At 53.1% G+C, this 24,721-nt stretch overlaps 9 protein-coding genes and 1 non-coding gene across 10 annotated transcripts; 3 read left to right on the forward strand and 7 right to left on the reverse strand.

Moving 5' to 3' along the window:
• Positions 1-965: 965 nt before the first annotated feature.
• On the forward strand, positions 966-2,560 carry B0T26DRAFT_418695 (nucleotide-diphospho-sugar transferase). The gene is made up of 2 exons (XM_060434898.1): positions 966-1,445; positions 1,519-2,560. The coding sequence occupies exons 1-2, from the start codon at positions 1,344-1,346 to the stop codon at positions 2,413-2,415; spliced, it is 999 nt and encodes a 332-aa protein (XP_060293006.1). The 5' UTR covers positions 966-1,343; the 3' UTR covers positions 2,416-2,560.
• A 1,810-nt stretch (positions 2,561-4,370) lies between these two features.
• Positions 4,371-6,179, reverse strand: B0T26DRAFT_653715 (glycerol kinase-like protein; the record flags this gene model as incomplete). Its single annotated transcript, XM_060438482.1, has 3 exons — positions 4,371-4,789; positions 4,862-5,862; positions 5,965-6,179. 3 exons carry the CDS (start codon positions 6,177-6,179, stop codon positions 4,371-4,373), a joined length of 1,635 nt encoding a protein of 544 aa, XP_060293007.1.
• A 1,528-nt stretch (positions 6,180-7,707) lies between these two features.
• B0T26DRAFT_t211 lies at positions 7,708-7,780 on the reverse strand. Its single transcript has one exon. It is a non-coding gene; the product is annotated as a tRNA-Lys (tRNA).
• Positions 7,781-8,549: 769 nt separating this feature from the next.
• On the reverse strand, positions 8,550-10,881 carry B0T26DRAFT_418766 (kinase-like domain-containing protein). Its single transcript, XM_060434899.1, has 4 exons — positions 10,832-10,881; positions 10,631-10,714; positions 10,443-10,568; positions 8,550-10,360 (listed from the first exon to the last, which is right to left on the reverse strand). The coding sequence occupies exons 1-4, from the start codon at positions 10,848-10,850 to the stop codon at positions 8,649-8,651; spliced, it is 1,941 nt and encodes a 646-aa protein (XP_060293008.1). The 5' UTR covers positions 10,851-10,881; the 3' UTR covers positions 8,550-8,648.
• Positions 10,882-11,913: 1,032 nt separating this feature from the next.
• On the reverse strand, positions 11,914-15,010 carry B0T26DRAFT_653902 (glycoside hydrolase family 81 protein; the record flags this gene model as incomplete). Its single annotated transcript, XM_060438502.1, has 5 exons — positions 11,914-12,472; positions 12,578-12,666; positions 12,740-13,041; positions 13,140-13,284; positions 13,367-15,010. 5 exons carry the CDS (start codon positions 15,008-15,010, stop codon positions 11,914-11,916), a joined length of 2,739 nt encoding a protein of 912 aa, XP_060293009.1.
• A 1,419-nt stretch (positions 15,011-16,429) lies between these two features.
• B0T26DRAFT_613847 (uncharacterized protein) lies at positions 16,430-17,154 on the reverse strand (the record flags this gene model as incomplete). The annotated part of the gene is made up of 2 exons (XM_060435943.1): positions 16,430-16,941; positions 17,016-17,154. Coding segments are annotated over 2 exons (651 nt in total), but the record flags the coding sequence as incomplete, so codon positions are not given.
• Positions 17,155-17,971: 817 nt separating this feature from the next.
• On the reverse strand, positions 17,972-18,920 carry B0T26DRAFT_652347 (DnaJ domain-containing protein; the record flags this gene model as incomplete). The annotated part of the gene is made up of 2 exons (XM_060438362.1): positions 17,972-18,714; positions 18,785-18,920. The coding sequence occupies 2 exons, from the start codon at positions 18,918-18,920 to the stop codon at positions 17,972-17,974; spliced, it is 879 nt and encodes a 292-aa protein (XP_060293011.1).
• Positions 18,921-19,268: 348 nt separating this feature from the next.
• Positions 19,269-19,769, forward strand: B0T26DRAFT_653155 (cytidine deaminase-like protein; the record flags this gene model as incomplete). Its single annotated transcript, XM_060438428.1, has 1 exon — positions 19,269-19,769. The coding sequence occupies one exon, from the start codon at positions 19,269-19,271 to the stop codon at positions 19,767-19,769; it is 501 nt and encodes a 166-aa protein (XP_060293012.1).
• A 458-nt stretch (positions 19,770-20,227) lies between these two features.
• B0T26DRAFT_418874 (uncharacterized protein) lies at positions 20,228-21,907 on the forward strand. Its single transcript, XM_060434900.1, has 3 exons — positions 20,228-20,460; positions 20,521-20,872; positions 20,991-21,907. Exons 1-3 carry the CDS (start codon positions 20,364-20,366, stop codon positions 21,724-21,726), a joined length of 1,185 nt encoding a protein of 394 aa, XP_060293013.1. The 5' UTR covers positions 20,228-20,363; the 3' UTR covers positions 21,727-21,907.
• Positions 21,908-22,088: 181 nt separating this feature from the next.
• Positions 22,089-23,505, reverse strand: B0T26DRAFT_653602 (enolase C-terminal domain-like protein; the record flags this gene model as incomplete). Its single annotated transcript, XM_060438472.1, has 2 exons — positions 22,089-23,282; positions 23,350-23,505. The coding sequence occupies 2 exons, from the start codon at positions 23,503-23,505 to the stop codon at positions 22,089-22,091; spliced, it is 1,350 nt and encodes a 449-aa protein (XP_060293014.1).
• Between the last annotated feature and the right edge of the window lie 1,216 nt (positions 23,506-24,721).

The following is a 24,721-nucleotide window of genomic DNA, read 5'->3' on the forward strand; positions in this document are numbered from 1 at the left end:
GTCGCCAAAGACGGTCAGTCTAGCTAAGCCCGGTAGTGGGGAGATGGGAGGGAAGGAGGGAGCAGCAGCCATCCATCTCATCTGCCCGTCCAGCTGGAGCGCAGGGGAAACGGGGGATATGACTAGGTACCTACTTAGAGACTCGAACGATGAATTTACTGTGCGTCAACCTATAGATTCGCCTCGTCTTGTGTCCCGAAGTACGGGCCGACGGTCAGGGCCAGGGGCACACAGAGCAAGGTAGCCAGCCAGCCCTCCCTGATCGACTCGACGATGGCGCCAGCCCTCCACTGCTGCACCCCTCCCCCCACCGCCCGATCCGCGTGCACCCCTCCCCCCTTCCCGCAAATTTCGCAGGGAGATTGAGCCAACTGCTTGATTGGCTGAGCGCCTGGCATTTGGGTTGATGCTGCCCCATCCCCTTTCACGCAAAATGGCGCCGGCCCTCTTTCCAAGTCCGGGCAGCAACCAGCCAAAGAGCCTTCTGAATCTGGGCTCGTGGTTGCGCAAGCTGTCTTACATTTACTGGTTGATACACTTAGCTGCCAGTGCGCTCAGGTCAGGGGCGGTGAGGGGGGGCCTGTAGTAATTGAACGAGTAAAGGGGCGGCGGACGGGAAACGAAAACGCAAGAGGCACCCCAGAAAAAAAAAAGCTTCAAAGTGTCGTGTCCTCTTTCCCCCTCTCTACTGCTGTAAACGTTAGCTGCTGCAGCTACCTACCATCCGTATTGCGCTCCCTTGTCCGGAAAACCGCTTCGCCACCTTTCTTCGAGCCCTTTTCTACCCCGTGATCGTATTCAACTTCCTCGGTCTCTAGCCTTGGTCGTGACTGCTTTCCTGACGACGTGAGGGCATTTACGGGAAACCCTTGAAGAAGAAGCCCTTCCCCCTCGCCCCTTGTTTCTTCCTTCTCCCTTCTTACACTCGTTCAACCATCTTTTTGCTTGTTCCTGTTCAATTCGCTCGCTCGTTGCTTATTGACTTTGTCCCCGAAACGCAATCATGAAGGGTAAGAGAGACTCGGCTTTTTTTTTCGGGACGTTGCTGCTACTGCCTCTCTTTACAGCAGAAGCTGTTGCTACTCTTCCTGCATTGCAAAATGGCTAACCAGCTTTGTCGCCTGCAGCTCTTATTCTCGTCGGCGGCTTTGGCACCCGCCTGCGTCCTCTTGTATGCCCACCCATTCATTCATTGCCACCGTCCTTGCAGCGTCCCACCGGTCGGAAAGCGCAACCCGCGCACCTACAGTGTCGCTTTTGTGCGCCTCGAGGCTATTCGCTAACAATGTTTGTGGCAGACGCTGACGCTCCCGAAGCCCCTGGTCGAGTTCGGCAACAAGCGCATGATCCTGCACCAGATCGAGGCGCTTGCAGCCGCTGGCGTCACCGACATCGTCCTTGCCGTCAACTACCGCCCTGAGATTATGGAAAGGTACTTGGCCGAGGTTGGTAGCCCTCTTGCATTTTCGGAAGTCTGGCGCAGACGGACGGTTAAACTAACACTGCCAATCACGATAGTACGAAAAGCAATTCGGAATCAACATTTCCCTTTCCATCGAGACCGAGCCCCTGGGCACTGCTGGACCGTTAAAGCTGGCCGAGGAAACCTTGCGAAAAGACGACACCCCCTTCTTCGTCCTCAACTCGGATGTCACTTGCGAATACCCATTCGAGGACCTCTTGGCCTTCCACAAGGCGCATGGCGACGAAGGTACCATCGTCGTGACCAAGGTAGAGGAGCCGTCCAAGTACGGCGTCATTGTCCACAAGCCCAACCACCCGTCCCGCATCGACCGCTTTGTAGAAAAGCCTGTCCAGTTCGTCGGCAACCGCATCAATGCCGGCATCTACCTCCTCAACACATCGGTGCTCGACCGCATCGAGCTACGACCTACCTCCATCGAGCAGGAGACCTTCCCCGCCATGGTTAGGGACGGCCAGTTGCACTCGTTTGACCTGGACGGCTTTTGGATGGACGTTGGCCAGCCCAAGGACTTCCTAACGGGCACCTGCTTATACCTGTCCTCCCTCACCAAGAAGGGCTCCAAGGAGCTCACACCCTCCTCGCAGCCATTCGTACACGGCGGAAACGTGCTGATCGACCCATCTGCCAAGATCGGGAAGAACTGCAGAATAGGACCCAATGTGACGATTGGCCCCGACGTCGTCGTAGGCGACGGCGTCCGCCTGCAGCGCTGCGTGCTGTTGTCTGGCTCTAAGGTCAAGGACCACGCGTGGATCAAGAGCAGCATAGTTGGCTGGAACAGCACTGTAGGCAAGTGGGCGCGTCTGGAGAACGTGTCGGTTCTGGGTGACGATGTCACCATCGGAGACGAGATTTACGTCAACGGCGGCAGCATTCTGCCGCACAAGACCATTAAGACCAATGTTGACGTGCCAGCCATTATCATGTAATACCCCTTTTTTGATGCTGCTGCTGCTGGTAGTGCTGGTGCTACTGGAAAAAACCAGAATACGACCAGGGAGAAAAATACCCTCCATCTGGCTCACTTCACTCTTTGATATGTGTTACTATTACTATTATACCACTTTTAAAAACTCACCCACTACGTATTATATAATTTGTCCTCGTACATACTATACTGAGTACAGGGTGTAGAAGCCTCTTTTAATTTGTATTCGAGAACACGGTGCTGCACGATATGGGAAAGGCGCCCTCCCCCACCTCTGACCCCACGACTCCATGTCCTTCCGCTCAAAGATAAATAAGAATCCCTCCCTCCGGCGTCTCTTTCTTGTATTCTTGACCTTTTGTCTCTCTGCGACTGGTCATGCCACAGTATCCGACTTCTCGCCCGGGGGCCGCAAGTCGACGAAGCGAGGAGTTGCTTCTATGCCCGGCGAACCAGCTCCTTCCCAAACAGACGACGACGTCCAGCCCCTAACCTTGACGGAAGTAGGAACCGAATGGGCAGTCGAGAAGACCCTGGGAGCTAGGAAGCAAGGAAGAAGCAACCAGGTACTCGTCATGTGGAAACCGACGTGGGAACCACTGAAGACCTTTCTCGAGACGAAAGCACTGCACGACTACGAGGAGCAGCACGGAAAGATCGCACCTTGAAGACACGACACTATCTGATCTGGAGCGGTTGCCGGAGCGTGATCGAGAAATTCGATCTCGGTTGTTGGTACGAGCGGGTTGCGATCCTCGAGGCGCCCCGGATAGTAGTATTGTTAGACGAGTTAAGCTACGGACCACACTATAAAACAGTTCCCTCTCGGGGAACTTCACTCCCCTAGCAAGTAATTAAGTTCATTTTATTTATAATAACTACCCCTTTTGAAAAGACTCTATAATAGTGAATCTGACTGTATGAGACGCCTTACCGCCACCGAAATCCGTCAGACGTACGGCACTCTCGACTCGGTGGCTTGCTGCCGTCCAAAGTCTGCCAGTGGTCTGCGAGGATTACTTAATTTCTTGTTACGGAATGCTGCGCAGCCGATTTCACAAGTTCCCAACTTTCAAGTCTGCCTAATTCCCGGTGCTAACGAAAATCCCCTACTTAGCTACCATGGTATACGTTATATCGGCATTACAAGCAGCTGTCTTGGCGGAGGAAGATCACGTACGCACGCAAGTGACATTCTCGGAATTCGTTGCTGCTCGTGAAACCAACGACTGATGTCATGCCGAGAACATGGAAATGCCACTGAGGAGATATCCATCCCCGCATCTTGCTTCGAATTATTGAGTAAAATATATTTCTTTTATTGGCATGTAAACTAGTCCGGTCATCAGCTTTGGATAGTTCCCAGAAATATTTACGTCGCATAGCAATAGTTCGGGACCTTCATATCAATCAATGTGCACTGCTGCAGAAAATTCATAATAGACAGATTGACTAAGGCTTTAGAGATACTTTTCCTTCGCCTCATTGTACATCCAGTTGAGCAGGAGTTATAGAGAGACATTAACAGCACACGTATATCGAAATATTTTTAGGAGAGATAATTGTATCTTACCTACTCTACCTACAAGATGTTTCTCGGGTACCTTACTTTCAGTTTGGAGAACGCTAAATGAACTACACACGAACGAGAAGATCCACTGTTATAGCAGAATCAATGAAGTATTAAATGTTATATATAAATAAGAATGTTATCATACACATGGAAAAGTAAGTAAAAAGTACAAAGGAAGAAACGGGAACAACGCCTGTGGTATCCTCGCCAAAAGGAGTAAGTAAGGGACATAGGTAGGTAAGTACGTACGTAAGGTATTTGAGAGGGATGAAAAGGAGATAAAGAGGAAAAAGAACGCTCGGTATCAAAACGCCCGACAGCTATGCAACAACGCCATCAAAACCTTTCACACCACGCTACACGCACTCTCTGGTTACAGATGATCACTCGGGATGATCCTTCATCCATCCACGACTCATCTCGACGGCGCGTTCCCAGTTCTTGAACAACTTGGCGGCTACGGCGGGTTCCATCTGCGGAGTGAACACTTTCCTGCCAGTTTGGCCAATCTCCCTGAGGTCTTCAAAGTCGGACCACACGCCCGTGGCAAGGCCAGCAGCTATGGCTGCGCCGAGGGCTGTCGTCTCGCGCATGGCCGGCCGGTCCACGAGAATACCACTGATGTCAGCCTGGGTTTGCATACACAGGTCCGAGTTAGACATGCCGCCGTCGACGGCGAGCGACTCAAGCTTGTGGTTCGAGTCCTTCTCCATGGCGTCGAGGATTGCCTTAGTCTGGTAGCACGTCGCCTCGAGTGTTGCGCGCGCAATGTGTCCCTTGGTTGTGTGGTGTGTAATACCGACTATTACATTACCCAAGTCAGTAATTTAAACTGAGGAAACTTACCGATGCAGGCGAGGTCTATTCAACTTACACAGCGTCCCCTTGGCGTCGTCAATCCAGTACGGGGCAAAGAGTCCGCTGAAGGCTGTTACGAAAACCACGCCGCCATTGTCTTCGACCTCCAGGGCGAGGTCTGTAATTTGGCTTGACTGTTCCATAAATCCCAGGTTGTTCATCAAAAAGTTGACACCGGACCCAGCTACTGCTATGCTCCCCTCCAGGGCGTAAACGGGTTTCCTTAGTGCGCCGAAATCGTAGGCGACCGTAGCTAGCAGGCCGTATTTAGATATGACGGGCTCGGAGCCTACGTTGTAGAGGAGAAAGCACCCTGTTCCATATGTATTTTTGGCTCGACCGGCGTTGAATCCACACTGTCCGACTAGTGCGCTAGATTGATCGCCTAGACACCCGGCAATGGACACACCGGCGAGCGCGCCCGTTGTCAGCTTACCGAAGCACTTGGGATCGGACGACGGCACGATCTTGGGTAGTTGGATCTTGTGCTTATCGATCCCAAAGAAGCCCAGAAGTTTGTCGTCGTACTTTAGTGTGCGTAGGTTCATAAACATGGTCCTGCTCGCATTCGTGCTGTCTGTGACATGGATGGGTTTCTCCGCCTGTGCGCCGCCGTTGAGTCTGTAGATTAACCATGAATCCACGGTCCCGAAAGCGAGACGGCCCTCTTCATAGGCCTGCTTGACGACATCAACATTCTGCAGGAGCCAGAGCAACTTGACGCTGCTGGGATACGTTGATAGAGGAAGCCCACACAGCTCTGTGAGAGTGTCGGCCAACTCGCGCGACCTGAGTTCTCGCACCAGATTCTTGGTGCGTGTGTCCGGCCAGGCGATGGCGTTGTAGAGCGGCTCTCCGGTATTGCTGTCCCAGACTACTGTTGTCTCGCGCTGGTTCGTGATGCCGATGGACCGGATGTCGGCCTTGGAATGCCCCAGCGCCTCAAACTTCTGCACTGCTCCGTTGATGCATTGCTCAACCGAGCTAAGCAGGTCAAGCGGCTCTTGCTCATGCCAGCTTTGCGACAGGCATCCGTCAGGTGGTTGTCATAAAGGGTAGAGTTGGAAGTACGGCGCATAGGAAACAATGGGGCAGCGTAGAGGTATGGGAATGACTTACCCTGACTTTGGATAGAGGCTCCCAAGTTCTACCTGGTGGCTTGCGACTGGATCACCCTCCCCGTTGAAGATTAGGAAACGCGTCGAGGTGGTGCCCTGGTCGACGCTACCCACGAACCAGTGCCGCTTCTTTTCCTCCTCTGTCTCGTGTATTCCCTGCGGAAGCGAAGAATGGTCCTCGTGGTGGTTAGGGGTATCGACTGCGTCGTTCGACATAACAGCCAGGCCGTTTGCCGATAGCTCTGTTGCAACCATCATGCCCGCCAGACTGTTGTCGGTAGGAAGCTGGAGTTTGGCAGCATCGATCTGAGCCACCCAGTCAGGCTCCCCAAGTTCGCCCATGGCGGGTAAAGGTAGCGGGGGGGTGCGGGGGTGGTGTAACTGTCGACAGCTTGACTGGAACATGCGGCGTTGGAACAAAACGGCGGCTGTGGACGAGAACGATGCGAGCGAAGGACCGGCAGGAGTGCTAACAGTAGTAGTAGGAGTAGCACGTGGATGATAATGGTATTGGCGATTATGCGAGGCGAACCAGAGACGGAAGAGGGGCTGTGGTGGTGGTGTTGTTGACGGTGGTACATGCACCTCAGTCGGTCTCGGTGTCGCTACGTCATAAAAGGCGTGCCCCTAGCTGCTCCAGTGAATCTCCTCTTTGGTCAGCCACCGACAGATCTGGAGGGCCCCTTTGCTTTTGTTCCCGATTACGGCTGTCCAACTGGGAGTCGTTGCTACACCAAAGGCGATTTGGCGAGGGGGGCCCCTCCGTAAGAGGATCTGCTTCAACATTTGGGGTGTATTGAACTTTTAACTCCCGGCATAAGCGTCCGCTGCCTAGTTTCGTGTGATGGCTGGCTGCATGCACTACTGAACGTAAGGGATGCGTGCGTTCGGTGCAATGACGGACGGGTTATTTTTTCAGCGCTGAAACGTGCATCTCACATGCGCGCCGGAGAAGAATCCAGCGGACCTAGGCGTGCGAAACTTACGGGGCCTGCTCCGTATCTGTTACATTATTGGTGGAACAATCGGAACTTTGCGGGGTGCGGGGTCTTCGCGTCTTTCTCACTGCACCCGAACTCTTGCAGGGGTGCTGTACCCTCTGTGGGGCAGATCAAGTTGGGGTTGAGAGGGACAGGCGAAGGGCCGAGATCGATCGATCGGTTCCCAACAGCGTGAAAGTGAAGCCGGGTAGGTGAGTCGCTTCTCTTTGCAGCGAACAGATCGCTGCGCAATCGCGGCATGATTCCAGGTACAGCTGGGCTTGCAGGCAAGTCGCGGGGATGCGCAAGCCTTGCACAAGTCTGAACAAGTCAGATACCTTACCTTCATCGTGCCGCAAGTCTATCGTTGACGACAACCGCTCATCGTCCGCCCTCAGAACAGACTCTAAGTGCGAAACAAGATTAAAACCATAATCCGACTCCGGCTCAAGTGACGAAAACAAACAGGGCAGGACCTGCTTGCGAATTATCAGCAAGAAGAAATCTATAGAGTACGAAAACAAATCGCAAACTGTAATTCAACGTAGAGAACGGAAATGGTCCTGAAAGACTTACACTGGGTTAAAGAGAATCCTCCGAAATAAAGATTACCGTAGATCCGCCTCCACTATAGAGTAGATGTCGTATTTAGATGATGCGAATTAGGGTTTATGTACTCCGTAACTTGCACTGAAGCTTATGACTTGTTGTGTCAAGTCCAAAAAGAAGAAAAATCCAAAAAACTAACTCGCCGCCGGGAATTGAGCCCGACGTGGGGGTCGAACCCACAACCTTGAGATTAAGAGTCTCACGCTCTACCGATTGAGCTAGCCGGGCGAGATTCTTGATTTATTGAAGTATGGGACACCAATTTTATGTTATAGTCCAACCATCGCCCCCACCAAGAACAAATACTTTGTTTACCGCCACACCAACTTACAGAGATCTTCTTCTCCTTTCCCATGTCTACCTTAGGTAGCTACATAGGTCATTCTACACTATAACTCGCTTCTTTTACTGAATAATCGAGCCCATTAGTAAATAGTTCGAGTCTGTTAATATTTCATTTCGCCCGTCTTCTTGTTCTTCTCTCTTTACGGCCCGGTTGCGTATGTAACTCCCTCTCTTACAGAAAAATAAAGAAAACAATCCCACACCATCTAAGACATTTTATTAATGCACGGAGGACATCGGCTATATGTAAGGGAAAAAATAGAAAACAGCGAGGCTCGGAAGGGAATTTCTTAAACCTTCTCTTCGTCACTTTCCAACTCAGCAACAATTTTAGAGCGACTCTCTTATTGGCTGTGATATAAATAAATACTTGTCGATCCCATGAGTTTGTCGCTCGTGACGGCGTGTTTGAACGCTCATAGCCTAGAGCATAACCAAACCACTCATCCCGAACAGACGCAAAACTTCGGCACTCTCGAGACGGAGCTCCTAAGAACTGATGGTAAATGCCCCCGTTCGTCAAATGGGTTGCCCTATTTCCCCGTAAATACATGCCAATGCTTCCTTGAATGCCCAGCGTATCGCCATCGCTGCTAAAGATTTCTTCCCAAAACGCTGAGATTTTATACTGACTCTGCTCTTCTCTTATTTGGGTATTTTTCAGCGGGAAAAACGAAGCGACGGGAGGCTATTTACCCACTATACTACACAAAATCTAAATCGCCACACCTTTTTCTCCTATCGACTTTGTTCATCGCTCGTCTGCTTCTATATCGGTCGGCGATTGCGATATCGGGCTAGACGTCACCGGGCTGGACGGCATGGATGTTCTCCTTACAAGCTGGAACATGGCGGAATTCATTGTCGAGCTTCGAAAAACGGTCGGGCTTGCGGCCCTTGGCCAAGAGCGAATACCGGTTCGTCTCTCCTCTTCACAGCTCACGCAAGGCCCGGGAAGGTCGTAGATGTTGTATAGCGAACGAAACCGCGGGTAAAGCTGGTGGGCGTAGGGTCGCTCATGGTAGTCCTTCTGCATCATCCCGCGAATGTGTGGAAGCACCTTCAGGACAGCGTTAACTGATGCTTCACGGCCCGGCTTCACTGCTAACAACTCGTCCCTAGCACTTCGCGAGAGCGTCGCAAGGTACTCATCCAGTCGGTCCAACGACTCGCTGTACTTGAATTCTCTCCCTTCGCCGCTGTCCCTACTACCACTGGCGGCTGTGTCGTCAACGAGCTGGTCCTCCGCAAACATGGCCGGCTTCCCTAAGATGACTGTCGCTATCTCCAAGTATACGCAGCCGAGTGAAAAGATATCAGAGCGTTCGTCGCGCTCGGTCTCTTCGATGGAGTCTGGGTCGGCATATTTGAGCGTCTTGTCCGTTGGGCCATTTGAGGGCTGGCCCGTCTCGAAGTGTTTCGCAAGCCCGAAATCGGTCAACACTGGAAGGCCAAACTCGTCTATCACCACGTTCTCAGGCTTTATGTCTTTGTGGCGAATCTGCACGCCCGATTTATGCAGATACGCAACGGCCTGCGCAAGGCATCCGAAGTACGTGTGCATAAATTCCAGCATCCAGGCCTCGTCGGGAAGGCTAGTTCTGTTCGCCTCGATCATGAACACTTGCAAGTTGCATTGGGCAGGCGGATACATGGCGATGCCCAGGATGTGAGCTTTGATCTGCTCGCGGGGGTGATATACAGCCAGGGCCTTCCCACGCCGTTGGCGGATCTTCTTGGTCTTGATGCAGTAGTCCTCGAACGACGCCACATAGACGACGATGTGCGGATGCCGAATGGTCGTCATGTTTCGGACCTCTTCCAACGCGAGCTTCCGCACATTGCTCTCCGGCCCCGGGGGACCATGCTTGTCCTTGCACTGGATGATCTTGAGCGCCAGTGGCCTGGAGTAGGTGTGTCCTACTGGGGACAACACCTTGTACACTATCGTTGATCCAGACTGGCCAAGCTGGTCTTTCTGGACAAAGGGTGTCGGCGGGTTGAGGTATTCCTTGTTCGAATGATGGAACACCTTGTGCTTCCTCTCATCGAGCCCAGCCTCGCGAACGGGATCTGTCCAGTCTCCGTCTCGCTCCCGGGTGGCATCATCCCAAACAAAGTTGTCGTCGTCGCGCCCGAGCAGGTACTGGTGCATGCGGATCATGCCGCCATCTGAGTCTTGTGACATGATGGTACCGGTAGAGAAACCCCGGTGATGTCCAGTTGGGTTGAGAGCCCGAAAGTAAAAAGGCCGCGATATTGAATGTGGCCGAAAGGTACAAGGGTACCAGCTAGAGCTCAGATCTAGATGAGCGAGTGGTACGTCGGACCCGGCGACCAGGCACACGCCGACCACCGTCCAACAGTTCACCTTATACAGATTCAAGGGGACGGCCAGGTGCCCATAAATGGAAGGCAGAGAAGTGAAAAGAATCGCCGAACGCTGAGACCATGTGTACGGGACTGCTCAGACTACCTTTAACAGCCCGATCTTTGAGATACCTGGTGCCTTTGTGGTATTTCAAAAGGGGAGTTATAGACGCACAAGAAAAAGAAGAACGACGATCCCACAGTCGAAAGATTGAGGTGCTTAGAAAAAGGGCAGAGCCTAAGAAGGAGATGACGATGCCCAAGACGCAGACGAGGCTGAGATCTGCAGTTGCGGACCTTTCTGGCAAGGTCAACAATAGAGGCGGTGGGCGCTGGCGGGCGGCAGATTTATAGGGTACATACGAAGCATGTACCAAATAACACCTCGAGGCGGCGGCGTACGGAGTAGGGCTCTCCCGGTTCGCTGCGTTTCCATCCCAAGACTGGCTGTTGATGGGTTACATAACATGCGTGTGATGGTGGTTAGTGAGCGGCAGTTCTGGGTACAGTACAAGGTAAGGCAGGCCATTGCACCACGTAACACCGGAACCGAGAGCTGCTTACCCACCGCCAGTCGAGTCATAGCCTGGCCGACTGCTGCTGCTGCTTCGAGCAGACTCGCAAAAAAAAAAAAAAAAGTTGTGCCGCCATTGTGGCCGAGAGACGGAGGCGATGAAAAATTTCCGGATGATAATTGAATTGAGGCGGCCTGATACTTACCTATCCTGCAGGCCTTTGATTTGGATGTTGAGACCGTGCCAATGGAAATTTCCTAGGAATACAGGAAACTGGAAATGGAAATCTCAAAGCCTGGCTGGTATCTTTCAGCTGCTACGCAGAAGGTTGGCAGGTCCTGAATGGAAGGCACGGCCCGGGCGCTTGGCCAGCTTCAAGTGGTGGAACTGACAGCCTGACAGGCATGGAACCCTCCATTACGGGAAGGTTCCCCGCAGTTGGGATGCATGCAGTGCTGTTCACAGAGAGGCGGGTTGCGCAGATTTGATGGCTGGGGAAATGCGGCTTCGTTCCCCTGAAGGCTGCTCGGAAGGACGTGATTGATCACCAGGAGCATCCCTGCCCGGGGCAGTCATTCGCTGCTGAGGTGGGGTCGCTCCTTCCAGCTTGGGCGGTTGAGGGTCCGGCACCTGAGCGGCAGACAACACTGGATGGCAGAAACACAACGAACATGACGAAGAAACCTGGAAAACTCCTTCAGCATCGGAACACCGGGCTCTCGGCTGTTGATTTGTGGTGTTGTCAAGATTTGTCTTCTGATCTAAATAGCCATGTAGATAAAGAAACAAGCACACACTATCATAAAACCCTTGTATTAATATTCTCAAAGGGTTATTGAAATCAACTATTAGGTACTTGGCCTTTGTCCCTCTCCCTCAACCTGAGCCAGATGCCGCGCCAGCATCCCATATAAACGTAACCAAACTCTATGCCACCCAGGAAAGTCGCGGAACCGCCACCATCTCCTAATATATCTCATGACCACGATCAAGGGAATAACAAGTATGAATAATCCTTAAAAACAATACCACGCCATGTAAACTTAAAAGTTGAGTAATACACCGCCACTCCGTTCCTTCTTCCATCTCAACCGCCACGTCTGACTATTAATGACTAGGTAGACCTGACGTCTACAGTCGCCTGACCGAGGAACAGTTTGCAAGTGACTCACAGTCCACCGAGAGCTTCGTGCCGAAAAGATTCACTGTCAGCAAAATACCAATAGGAAACGCCTCCAAAAAGGAGAGAAACGAAAATGACATACCGGCCGAATAGCACAAATACCAGGTCAAGCTGGCGCCGCCGTCGAGCCAGCTGGGATCGAAACCGGGCGAGCTAAAGAAGGCGTAGGCACCGCGGGGGTCGATGGTGGCATAGTTTCCGTACAGGATGCCCTTCCAGCCGCCGACAATGTCGGCAGCGCGGCCGTTGCCAAAGTACGTGTTCCACTCCTCGGCAACGAAGTCCGGTGTGCGCACTAGCGGCGTGTGCGGGAGCAGAGGCAGCATGTGGATCCCCTGGATGTACTCAATGTTGGTACCAAAGTACGTCGTATGGTCTAGCTTGTTCTCAAACAGAATCCCCGCCGCCTTGTTGCCGATAAACTGCGCTGGTTGCACAGTGTTGTTGCTCGTGTACAGGTAATAAGCCTGAATCGCCCGCGCCTGGATTGCTAGCATGAGGTTTCCCCTATTCATTCACACAGGTCGTTAGAGAAAATACCCATGCCTGGCCTTTTGACATCTGGGTCGGGCTAAAGAGAAAGAGAAAGAGAAAAGAGAGAAAAAGACCTACCGGGCAGCCATATTCTGGTCCCCAGACACCGTCCCCCACATCTTGATCGCGTATGCGTGCATGGAATCCTCTGAACTCGATTCCTGGTCCTGTTCACATGCCCCAAACAAACGTTACTGTCAGTAAAGCAAAGAAAAGGGGGAAAGGGGAAAGCAGCCTTACCTTTCCGTCTAGTGTCTCAAAAAGCCCATGAGCCCAGCTGTGGCCGTGGAACCAGTCAAAGCACCTCCAGACAGGGAAGAACTTGTCTTTGGCGCTGGGGTTCGCGACGTCGCGGACGAGCATGTTGACATAGGCCTTGTTGGCGTCGGTCAGCCACGTGGGATCCAAATGCCCAATGACGGCGGCACAGTAGATGAAATATCCGTAGTGAAAGTGGTGGTCGTTGTAGTAGGTATTCCCAAAGTCTGCCCCCGAGTTGCCCGTCACGTATGTGGCCGATGAGACAACGCCTCCCCAGGCAGCTACAGGCTTGGAGGTTAGACAGAGAAAACATGGCGTTTTGCCTTGCCGGTTGGCTACTACCATGGGGAGGAAGGGAGGGTCAAATTTTGAAACTTACACTCATACACGAGCGGGTACTGCTGCATGTTCTCCGAAAAGCGCGAGAAGGCTACTTTCAGCTGGTTCAAGCCCGCCTCTGCCAGCGCTTTGTCTCCCAGGATGTCGTTAATGGACATCAAAACAGTTGCAAATTTCGCTAACGCCTAAACGAACGAATCGCAGGTTAGCTCTTTCTCTCCCAAGCACCGCGAAACCAGAGCTGGTCGACTGCCTCCTTTATCTCACCTTTCCGCTAAAGTACATGGAGTTCTGGTTTGTCTGCTGGAGTATGTTCTGCGACACTTCCTGCATGGCAATGTTGCGGATAAACGTCTTGGCCGTGCTGGAGAGGGTGCTGATGCTGCCGGCCTTTGGGGACCAAGGCACAAAGCTCATGTTAACGGGGAGATCGTCCTCGACCATGGTCCAGGAATCGGCCATGACCGCGGCTGCCATGCCCTTTGTCGTCGTCTGCAGCTTGACGCTGGTCAGGTTGGCGCGTGTTGCGTCGTCGAACGAACTCTGGTGGTGCGGCAGCGCAAACATGGCCAGCGTCGTCAGGAGCATCCCGGCCTTCTTGAACGCCAGCGTGTATGTGCCCTTGTTATCATTGGCATTCCCAGAGAGCTCGACATCTGTCGGATAGGTGCCGCATGCCTCATCGTACATGGTCTCGCCATTTCCAGGGTCCTTAGCCGCCTGGATGACCCCGTAAAAGGGGCCCTTGGACTCGGCGAGTCCGTTGTTGGTGACTTGGAGATCCAGTGCGTCGCCTTTTGTATGGTACGCGTAGAGCAGCCATGTGGTTCCGTCTTCCAGATGGAGCTTGTACTTGGTGACGCCGGGCTTTGCCTCTCTGGTTGACCGCGTCACCGTCTTGTAGAACACGCCCGTCTGGATGAGAGGTGACGCTCCATTGAAGATTGCGGTGATAAAGGCCGAACCCTGGACCAGTGGGAATTGTATCGCGGCCTGGGCCGTCGCGCTGGGACGTAGGCAAACCCGGACGGAAAAGTCCGTCAACGATTCAGTTGTCAGTGTGGTGGCCGCACCCAACTCCTTGGCCGAGATACAGACAGACTGGATGCCGACAGGGTTGATAAAGTACGATGCAGCCCCTGTCGTGGGATTTGTTTGGCCATAAACCCTTTGGGTCGGCTCGATGTGAGAGATGGCTATTCCCCAGCTCGCTGAGGCCCCCTTTCCCTGCGCCCAGGCCACTGAGTAGGGGTGGAGGTACGACGGAGCAGTCTGGCTGCCCAAAAAGAAGTTGGCATAGAATTTGTTGGTTGACAAGGGCGCCGTCCCTTTGATTCCCAGCCGAGGCACCGGGTGGTCTTTCTTCGTGCTAATGGCGGACGGGGGTGCATCCGTCGCTATGGGGTCGGCGAAGATATCACGGGAAGGCATCGTAGATACGGTGGGCAAGCTTGTTGTGGGAACTGATATTGTTGAAGAGGTTGAAAGCAAGGAAGTCGGCTGCGGTATGATACTAGTTAAGATAGGCTGTGTGCTCAAATGTCCGCGAGTCTCAAGGGATGATGGTATATAACCAGTCTGTGGGCCTTTGGTGCTGGCTAGGATCTGAACAGTCCCAAACGGGCCGGCGCTTGTGATGACCTTGGCAGTCGATGTTGGATTGTTGTCTTTAGTTTGGCTCCATCCGCATGGATACTTGTGCCCTGGCCTGCGCGGAGCCCGCCTCTCGATGCCTTCAGATGGGGCTCGAGATGTGGTAGTTGATGATGGAGGAAGTGTCCGGTATCGAGGTCTGAAAGACTGGCGTAGACCGGTCGAGAGTCTCTGATCTGCTTGCTGGGAGGGCTGCCTCTCTTGGCGACCTGAGGAGGCCGAAGCCTGAAGAATTATTAGCAAAATCACCGTCAGCATAATTAAGCGCCCCATGATATGTGTAGCAATTTCAAGGGCAAAGTTGAAACCCAAGACTCAAACACAGCTAATATATAGTGATAGCCGACTCCGTGATAGTCCCCCAACCCCCAATTTCCGTTGCTATTCCATGGGGGCGGGAGGTATCTCCTGGATGACAACGTCCCGAGACAGAAGCTGCGGTCCACTGGAACGCATGGTTGGGGAGTTTGGTACTAAGACTGTAGTTCTGGGGAATGTCTTGGGCTGAAGAGCGAAAGCTGCCCACCTTTTAGGCTGGAGACGTAGGAATGTACGGAACACTAGAAACAAAAGAGGTCGGGAGTGGTCTCGACTCAAAGGGTGGAGAGGAAAATGATTAAGTATCGGGCTCGAGATCTCGATCAGCTTAGGAATAGAAGTTGCCGGTATCCAAGAGTGTGGACTGCGAGGGGGTTGCCGAGTAGGTTGCGTTCCAGTGTCTTCAAATGTTAAAAAGGAAAGCTAAGAGGAAGGTCCACTGCCTCCATTGATGGATCCGCGCGACAGGATGTAAATGGGGCGGAGAGGCCTTACGCGGGATTCCTGTTCTTGAGGCAGGAGTAGTTCGCAGGTCTGCCTCCAGAGGCAGTGAGGTGCAGGCACTACCGGGATGCCCAAGCGGTAAACAACATGTCACCCCATCACCAACTGCATGCATCACCGCCAATTGTCATCATCTCACTTGAACTATCGTTTGGTATCTACCGCTGTCAAGCAAAAGGGGAACAGCTAAGGTCAGCACGTCAAGTACTCTGTGAGGAAATTCTCTAACACGTCCAGTTACACGACACGAAGGGTGGATCTTCCAGGATCGTGATGGTTGAAGAAGCTAGATGAGATGACCCTTGTAGAAATATCGCGCCTTCAAGAAGGCAGTAGCCTCGCCAAGCATTCCGCAAGGAATGTTGGTTGTTGACTGCATAGCGCTCAATTGATCAAATCCCCGTGATTCGGACTCTGGCCACTGCCTCGGACTGGGGTGCTGCTGGAGGTTCGGATTCGAGGTGGCTTCAAGCCCAACCCAGGTGCCGAGGAGAAATGAAAAAAAGCCCCGAAAATGACGGCGGCGACGACAACGAAGAAGACGACAATGCTTTGGATTCACGGGCTTTTGGGGGGAAAAGGTCAGATAAAAATAGCGGCATTAGGAGAGCCATTTCATTTCTATTCAGGTGTGTTTTGTTATATTTTGGGTCATAGACCCAGAGCATCGTATTTGCCTTGAACCATCAGCGGCCTCGCACTTTGCTTCACCCTCTTCTCCAAGCCCGTTATCCTTGGTCTGGGCTTCACAGGAGGGTTTGGAGGCGCTCTCGACGTGATCGCTTCGGGCTTTAGGGTGTTTTCCCGACATGGTCTTACATCGGCCTTCACCACCGCCGCTGCGGAATTCGAGGTCGCGTACTCCGCCTTCTTGTGTCTCTTGGCGCGATTGGCATCATAGCCCTCGGCCTCCCGCCGACACCTGCGAAGCTGCCTCCTGTCCAACACCCACGGGTGGCGGAGGACGTCGGCGCGGAGCTGGGCAACCTTTTGCCAGAACTGCACCTCCTGCTCTGTGGAACGCAGATGCTTTATTTTCTCGGTATTGATCTGCTTGGCTTCGCGAAAGAGTCTGATGCCGCCCTTGACGTCAATGATGTGGCCAATATCAATCTTGCCGTCGGCTGATGGTGACTGCTGATGCTTCTGCTGATCAGTCTTCTCGACCGTGGCCGACGTGGGTTGGTGTTCTCCAGCTGTTCCCGTCTGACTGGGTCGAGCTTTTGCCACAACACACTCAATAGTCGCACCGCTGCTGTCGTCGACTGTGTATATCCGGCGAGTTTCGAATTCGTCAATCGCAACGACGACTCCAGCAATACGCACCCATTTTATTGGGTGGTTGCCGTGGAAGTAAAGGTCTTGCCCTGGACAAGCCAAAAACACGCACTATCAGTCTCTGTTTGCGAGCAGCGATTGCGCGCGAGATTGAACTTCGTACCTCGAAACCCTGGGTGATCGGACAAGGCGGCAATGTCGGCTGCTCGGAAATGACACCATCGATTGATGGTGGGCGAGAGGTGGAAACAGTATTGTGGGTATATCTCTGGCGTATCGGTGCCAGTCATGGCATCTTCTGTGTTCTGCGACAGGCCCCGTAGCCTCTATTCATTCCGCAGGCGTGCGTTGACACGCGCATTTACTCTGTGCTTGTGAAGCTGGCCATGAAATGCAATGGCCAGCGGGTAGACACCGTTAGGTGAGTAGTCTAGTTGCGACAGAGGTAACTTTGGAAGTGACGAGTCGCAAGGGTTCCATGATAAATGTTGATTCCCCCCCAAGAACCCCACCCCCACCTTACACGGTTTGGTTCAGACGGTCACAAGCTGGATTTAGGTTGCTCTAGGCAACAGTTTCACAACGCTTAGAAAATACCATAGGTACCTAGGGTAAGGCGCATATCTTTACCATTTAACACATGGAAGAACGATTCCATGTTGGGGCGGTTAATAGAAGGATATTAAGAAATCATATGGATATCATTTATTTTCCAGCAATGTTCTTATTTCGTGAAGATGGAACAGATATGCAGAGGTGGCAGTCTAAAATCTGGAAGTATAGCGATAGATAGGTAGGACAACCAACAAAGCATCCAAGGCTGTATTACCTATACAGGCCTTACCTAAGTCTTTCACCTCCTCGCTGGGGCTTCACGAGTCATTTAGGTTTGGTCTTTTCAGCCAACGCTGCACATACTGTGGCGTAAAAAGAGACGCTGTCATTTTGCGGCAGCTGTCTCTCCATGATAAAAAGAAAGCGATCACTATATCCGTTCCCAAACTTCTTCCTGCTAATGCATCCTTACCCTAACGCCCGAGTGCTCTCATTGCTCATGACCACCTCCCGCGAGAAATCCCAAAGGCAGTACCAAGTCTCACATAAAAGGCCCGGCTCGACCTAAGCCCGACTCTTCTTCTTTCGTTTCGTCATATCTGCTTGAAGGGCCTCGAATTGCTCGTCTGATATGTCTGGCTCGGTCTCTCTTGAGCTACGCTTTTTGCTGGATTTCGCCTTGGGCGCTGGCGCATATTTCTCGGCCAGCTTGTCGAACGCGCTGGCTCGGGATGCCTGGTTCTGCTTGATTAAGGCGGCAAGACCCGCCTCTGAATCTTTCTTGCATTTCTTCCCGTAGAGTTTGTCATGCACGCCTAGGTCTTTGGCTAGCTCCTCAGCCTCCGCGGCCTCGCCCTTGGCGGCCTTGACACGTTGTTGCTTTGACTTTTTGGTCTCACGAGCATAAGCCGAGAACCGTGGTACATCGCCGCTGGCAACAGCATCGTCGATGATCTTCCGAAATCGCTCGTCATCTTCCAAGACGTTAGAAAGCATAACATTTTCGTAGATTCCGTCCATTTTGCCCTCGAATTCTTCGTAGGCCGCCAATATGTCGTCTTTCTCCTCATCAGAACCCTTGTACTCGGCGGCAATCTTCTCGATGTTCTCGGCTGTGACTATGTGTCTGAATTGCTCCCGGTAGAATTCAGACCAGTCGAATCCGTCCGAGTCGACGACGGCTTCGGAAGTTGAGCCAGTATCATCGTATCTCTTACGCCGGGCGGGGTCTGAGAGGACAGCGTACGCAAATGCGATGTTCTGGAACGCCTCTTTGGCTTCGGTCTGCTTCGCTTCCGGGACCTTGTCTAATAGAGGTACGTGTGAGCAACAACAGTATTTATCAATTTGAGAATGGACGCAATTGTTGCGACTGACCTGGGTGGTTCTTCAGGGCAGCCTTGCGGTATGCCGATTTAATCTGGTCGGCCGTAGCGGCGCGATCAAGGGAGAGGATCTCATACGGGTCAATTGCTTGCGAATCGGCATCCACAAGATCCTCGTCTGAGGCCATTGTGAGGGCGAGTGGTGTGGTGTGTGATGTTGTTTAGTTGGGATGTTGTAGGCCCCGTACCAATACCTCCCGTCCTTGTGGAACTTGGGGAAGGTCGTGATGGAGCGACGCGACCGACGCGTTTTAGCTTAAGCTGCCCCACGTACCAAGCCTGGCGGCACAGTGGATAAAACACAGTGCAAATCGTATCGCGCACAGGAAACCTTTAAACAGCGGTTCCCCTGAAGCTCCAATCCATCAGCTTCCCACCAGTTGTCAACTCGAACTTCTTATCAACACTTAATTGCCTGCCTATGCATTCCTGAAGCTTGATTGCCCTTGCTTGTCTCTGTTGGATAGATTTACAACATGATCATGATCGAAGCGGACGATCATAGCGGGTACATGCAGCTTGCGCTCGACGAGGCCAGGAAATCGCCTCCCAAGGCAACAAACTTCTGCGTTGGGGCTGTCTTGGTTGACCTGTCCTGCAACCGGGTCCTCGCGACTGGCTACACCTTGGAACTGCCAGGAAACACCCATGCCGAGCAATGCTGCTTTATGAAGTTGGCAGACCAACTTGGCGTCCCCGAGGAGTGCCTTCAGGACGTGCTCCCTCCCGAAATGGCGCTCTACACCACTGTAGAGCCATGCTCAAAACGCCTGAGCGGCAATTTGCCTTGCGTCGAGCGAGTTCTTCGACTCGCAGACTCCATCAAGACCGTTTATGTCGGCGTCATGGAGCCCAAGACCTTTGTCAGTAATTCAGGCAAAAAGAGCCTCCAAGACGCAGGCATCTCTGTTGTCCATGTCCAGGGTCTCGAGGCCGAGATACTCAAGGTCGCCACGGCCGGGCACAACAATACTTAATCCCGTTGGTCATGGAACTCGCCGAACTCGACTTTTGCACACTTTTCGGGGGGATTAGCGTTCCGAGTGCCGTGATATACGGTCTAAATTACTTCAGAATTTCCCGTTGGCGGGACAGCCCAGGTCAGTAGTGTATGGAGCGAGAGTGCGGCCTGCTGTGCACTTCATATGTGCCTCACTCAGGCTAATTAAATAGAATAGACGGAGCACTCGCACTCGCCATTTTGCGATGAGTATGTCGGTTGTGACCTCTATCTAGGTATATTCTTTCTGTTATGTTTAGCCAAACCCCAAAATCCTGATCATTACTCCGTACTTTCATGTACTCTGGTTACGGCCTTACGTGTCGAGACTGTCGTGCTCCCGCATCTCTCCGTCGATCTCTTTTCCTAAGACGTATATATAGCTCTGCTGCATCCTCATTTAATTTCTCAGCTACAGGCAGCAAATCTACTCAACTGTATTTGAACTGGCATGCCGCTCTTTGTTGTCAATCGATGTCTTCTAGTCTGTCATACTGGAGCCTGAATCAAACAACCAAGGGGACATCATATCGCACATATATATTCAGGCTTTACACCGAGTTTACATAACATGAAGTTAACTTGGTTTCGGGCTGTTACGGGGTTTTTGCTCTATGATCCCGCAAGTGAGAGTTCGCCAGCTCCGCCAGCACAACACCTAGTATGCTGTAAGTCACACATCCCTCTCCGTCACTTGATATGTCCGACACCTTTTAACTGTCTCTCAGCGGACAAGTGCATTAGCGTGGAAATTTTGCAACCCCGTTTCTTCCCTGAGTTGCAGTCGCAGAGACTGAAGATCAGATATGGACCCTTGACCGCGCCATCGGCGCATGACAACGGCGGGATGGCATCCTTCTACTTCCCCATCCAGCCGCCCTGTACAGACTGTCTCCTCACGCACATCCAGGCAGACCTCGAGTATGCGAACGGCTCTTACGCGAACGTCAATACAGGCCTGTCACTCCACCATGTCGTGATCGGGAATTTGAGACTGCCGTCCGTGACCTGCCCGTATGTCCCGGAACGCCTGTTTGCCTCTGGAAACGAGAGAACGCCCGCAAATATCTGTCTCAACGGGTCAGTGTTTGCACGCAACTCCGCACATACGCTCTAGCGGTGTGCTTTTCTTTCCTACATGCCAGCCTAATGATCGAATACTAACGATACATGATATCAAATGTTATTCCACCTCTAGTACGCAAAAGGCCGGCTATCACATTTCAGACAATGATTCGTTTCAGTTTCTAGCGGAGCTTATGAACGAGGTACATGAAGAGCGAGCTGCCGTCATAAGCATCGACTGGGAGTTCGTCCCATCCGCTGCAGCAGTAATGGCTTCGAGTGCCTTCGCCTCGGTGACGCCCTTGTGGTTAGACATTGCTGGGACCTGCGGTGAGAACGGGTCCGAGGTAGCCGTCCCTATTATCACCAACACCACCGCCACCTCAAATACGAGTACGGGCGCTATGGGTGGCACCCCCGCTGACGCCTTCAGCCTTGTCATGGACCCGCCATGGACGTCTAACTTCTCAGCCAAGGTCCTGCTAGCCTTGGGCCACCTCCACGACGGGGGTATCGACTTGCAAGTCATTGCTAAAGAGACGAACAAAGACGCCGTCGTGTGCAACTCGGTTGCTGGGTACGGCGAGAGCGCCGGGTACGTGGTTGACCATCCCGTTCACCACCACGATTGCGGCGACGACGATGACGACCACGACCACGACCACGAGAGCCAGCACTTCACGACCGAGATAGCCCTGTCATCCATGAGTTCGTGCGCCGCTAGTGGTGTGCGTATCAAGGCGGGCGAGAAGTGGTCGGTGCAGGCTAATTACAACTTCACGCAGCATGCCGCTACGCACTCGCATGAGGATGGCATGCCGGCGCCTGTCATGGGAATCACGTTGATGTATGTCGTCAAAAATTCCTAGGCGCGGCCTAGGCAGGAGATAGGCAGCGCAGGAGAGGATGAGAAGGAAGCCTCTACTGCTCGGATGTCACAGTCTTGCACGGTTTTGTAATTTTAAAAGTATTGTATCAATCTGTGATGTAGAACCAACCACCACTGGGGTAATGATTGGTTACAACTCCTGCAGATTACAATCCCAATCGCCTTCGGGGAGTGACAAAAAGTATATAAGGTACGTAGTCTCTCCGGAATGTGTCTAAATATATGCTGTGTATGTTCCAGACTCGCTGAGCTGAAAGCATCTCGTTGAAGCCACCTCCTTTCCAAGCCGCAACACGATGCAATGACAACACCATAACGTGTAAGTTTCTCTGCAATTTAAAGTTATATCTTCTCGCCTTCTAGGATGGACTTTGCCTCACCACTCCTCCACCAGCTGCCCTCGGCGCCAGGGTACGAGAAGCGGTCCATGCTCTCGGGCTTCATCTCGACACTGTAGCCCGGGTCCATGGGGGTCTGGTAGAAGCCGTTGTTGATGACGGAGGGGTGCAGGAAGTGCTCGTGGAGGTGGTCGACGTACTCGAGAACCGACAGCTTGCCGCTGACGACGACGTAGTCGATGGTGCTGAGGTGCTGCGTGTACTCGGGCAGGCCGACGCCGCCCGAATGCGGGACGATGGGCACGCCGAACTTCCTGGCCATGAGCATGACGGCCAGGACCTCGTTGACCCCACCCATGCGGCAGGCGTCGATCTGGCAGATGTCGATGGCGCCGGCCATGAGCATCTGCTTGAAGACGACACGGTTCTGGCACATCTCGCCCGTCGCGACGCCGATGCCGTGCGGCCGGAGCGCTTCGCGCACGGCCTTGTGGCCCAGGATGTCGTCGGGCGACGTGGGCTCCTCGATGAACCAGGGCCGGAACTCGGCCAGCTGCTTCATGTACTCGATCGCCTCGGGCACCGACCATATCTGGTTGGCGTCTACCATGAGCACGTTGCCTTTGTCGTAGCCGATGACCTCGCGGGCGATGGCCAGCCGGCGCCGGTCCTGTTCCAAGCTGGACCCCACCTTGAGCTTGAAGTGCCGGTAGCCCTTGGCCAGTGTCTCCTGCAGCAGGCCCTTCATCTTGTCTTCGCCGTAGCCAAGCCAGCCGGCGCTGGTGGTGTAGGCGGGCACGGCGCGGCTGTTCTCGGCGTCCCGGAGGCGCTCTGTCTTGCCGGGCTCCGTCTCCTGGAGCATAGCCACGGCCTCCTCGGGCGTGATGGCGTCGGTGATGTAGCGAAAGTCGATGCAGTCAACGAACTGCTCGGGCGTCATGTCAACCACAATGCGCCACACGGGTTTGCCCAGTACCTTGGCCCACAGGTCCCAGATAGCGTTGACGACGGCGCCTAGGGCCAGGTGAATGACGCCCTTCTCAGGCCCAATCCACCGCAGCTGGCTGTCGTTGACGAGGTGCCGCCACGTCTTGCCCCAGTGGTCGACCAGGCTCGAGAGGGTTCTGCCCTTGATACGGTCGGCTACGTGGTTGATGGCCGCGCAGACAACGTCGTTGCCCCGGCCAATGGTAAATGTCTGCCCACCAAGTCCCCCTGTCAGTTTGTCTTCCTTAATCTCCATAGAAGCTCTTGAAAGTGAATACCATGCCATGGCCGGTAAACGCTGAATCGGTCTGCAGGATGCAGTACGCAGACGAGTAGTCGCCGGCCGCATTCATGGCATCGGAGCCTGTCTTGTCGAGCGATGTGGGAAACCGCACATCCCGCGTGACCCAGCCGGTAATCGTGATGTCTCCCATGGCTCTTCGCTGTGTCTTGGTCTCCCGCCGTAACTAGCAAGCACGAAGTGTAGCTAGAGGTAGTATGTAGGCAGCACGGTCTAGGACGGTTCAAGTGTGGTGGAAATAGGTAGGCAGATGTATTATCTGGATGGAACCCCTGGGAAGCTAGGCGGTGCCTCTATACATGGTGTTATGTAAGTCTCTTATCCCCCTCCAGCTATTTCTATCGCCAGTGAAGCCATTCGCCAACTTGGCTGAGCCCACGCATCCGATACAGGCGCCTATGGGGGTCGTGAGGGGCATGGTGGGGTTAACTCGTTGCTGTTCCTGACAACGCGGGCCAGCGGCTTGTGATTGATGGATAAATCGAGCGGGTTTTGGGGGAGGGCGGGACCTCGAGCATTGCAATGACTGTTGCCCGAGTCCACTTCTCGTCCGTCACCGACGAAGGGAGGGACCCCGATTCGATGTCCGTTTGGGAAAGCGCCAACGCTGGTCGGGTCAGTTGAGGTCGAGACCAGAAATGGCATCCAACAAAGCAGTGGGGGATACAGAACAGTCCTTTCACGGCACCGGTATGAACCCATGTGCCGAAAAAAAAAAAGAGAAACGAACAACTGGGCAGGCGACAAGGAAAAAAGGGGGAAGGGGTCACTGAAGATCAGGCAATGAACAGAACAGTACCGGAAGACAACCACCATAGAAGTGACGCCACATATAACCCCGGCAGGGTGTGAGATAGAATCCTCTAGATGGCTACTGGAATACCCCGTGTGGCAATATCAATTGCGCGAGTCTCTGCTAGATAAGGTAACAAGTATCGAAACAAAACAGCCAAGGCCGTGAATCCGGCTACCTGGCGCCCCATACATCACACTCTCGGTGTTGCCTGCCTGGGGCTCGATGCTCGTGGGGTCCTCGAATCGGTCATTTTGGTCGGCCTGAGAAACCTCTGGTCATTGTAAATGCAGCTCAAGGGAATTCGGTGATGTGCAGGACTTAATTTTCGGAGGTTGTTTACTTGTTTCCGCATACATCGAGGGCATGTTTCTAGAAGTCATCGTGGAACATTCCATTCCGTGGGAAGGTGGCACATCCGCTCGTCCAAAAGACGGGGTCAACATGGCGACAGTCCGTGCACATGATTGGTCGGGTTTCAGCTAGAGTGGTCTAGGCTCGGCTTCCAAATGTGGGGGTGACAGACTTTGTATGTACCCAAGAGGCACGTCGCTCT

The sequence above is a fragment of the Lasiosphaeria miniovina genome, assembly GCF_030549165.1.
Source record: "Lasiosphaeria miniovina strain SMH2392-1A chromosome Unknown B0T26scaffold_6, whole genome shotgun sequence".
Lineage (NCBI taxonomy): Eukaryota > Fungi > Ascomycota > Sordariomycetes > Sordariales > Lasiosphaeriaceae > Lasiosphaeria > Lasiosphaeria miniovina.

Excerpts from the sequence above, each read along its gene's own strand:
- B0T26DRAFT_418695 (XM_060434898.1), top strand. The coding sequence starts at position 1,344 with ATGATCCTGCACCAGATCGAGGCGCTTGCAGCCGCTGGCGTCACCGAC. Across the intron at positions 1,446-1,518 it reads TGGAAAGGTACTTGGCCGAG|TACGAAAAGCAATTCGGAAT; the intron begins GTTGGTAGCCCT and ends CAATCACGATAG.
- B0T26DRAFT_418766 (XM_060434899.1), bottom strand. Across the intron at positions 10,569-10,630 it reads TGTTATTTGGTACATGCTTC|AAAGGTCCGCAACTGCAGAT; the intron begins GTATGTACCCTA and ends TGACCTTGCCAG. Across the intron at positions 10,361-10,442 it reads TCGTCGTTCTTCTTTTTCTT|TCCCGTACACATGGTCTCAG; the intron begins GTGCGTCTATAA and ends TAGTCTGAGCAG.
- B0T26DRAFT_418874 (XM_060434900.1), top strand. The coding sequence starts at position 20,364 with ATGAAGTTAACTTGGTTTCGGGCTGTTACGGGGTTTTTGCTCTATGAT. Across the intron at positions 20,461-20,520 it reads AGCACAACACCTAGTATGCT|CGGACAAGTGCATTAGCGTG; the intron begins GTAAGTCACACA and ends ACTGTCTCTCAG. Across the intron at positions 20,873-20,990 it reads GCAAATATCTGTCTCAACGG|TACGCAAAAGGCCGGCTATC; the intron begins GTCAGTGTTTGC and ends TTCCACCTCTAG.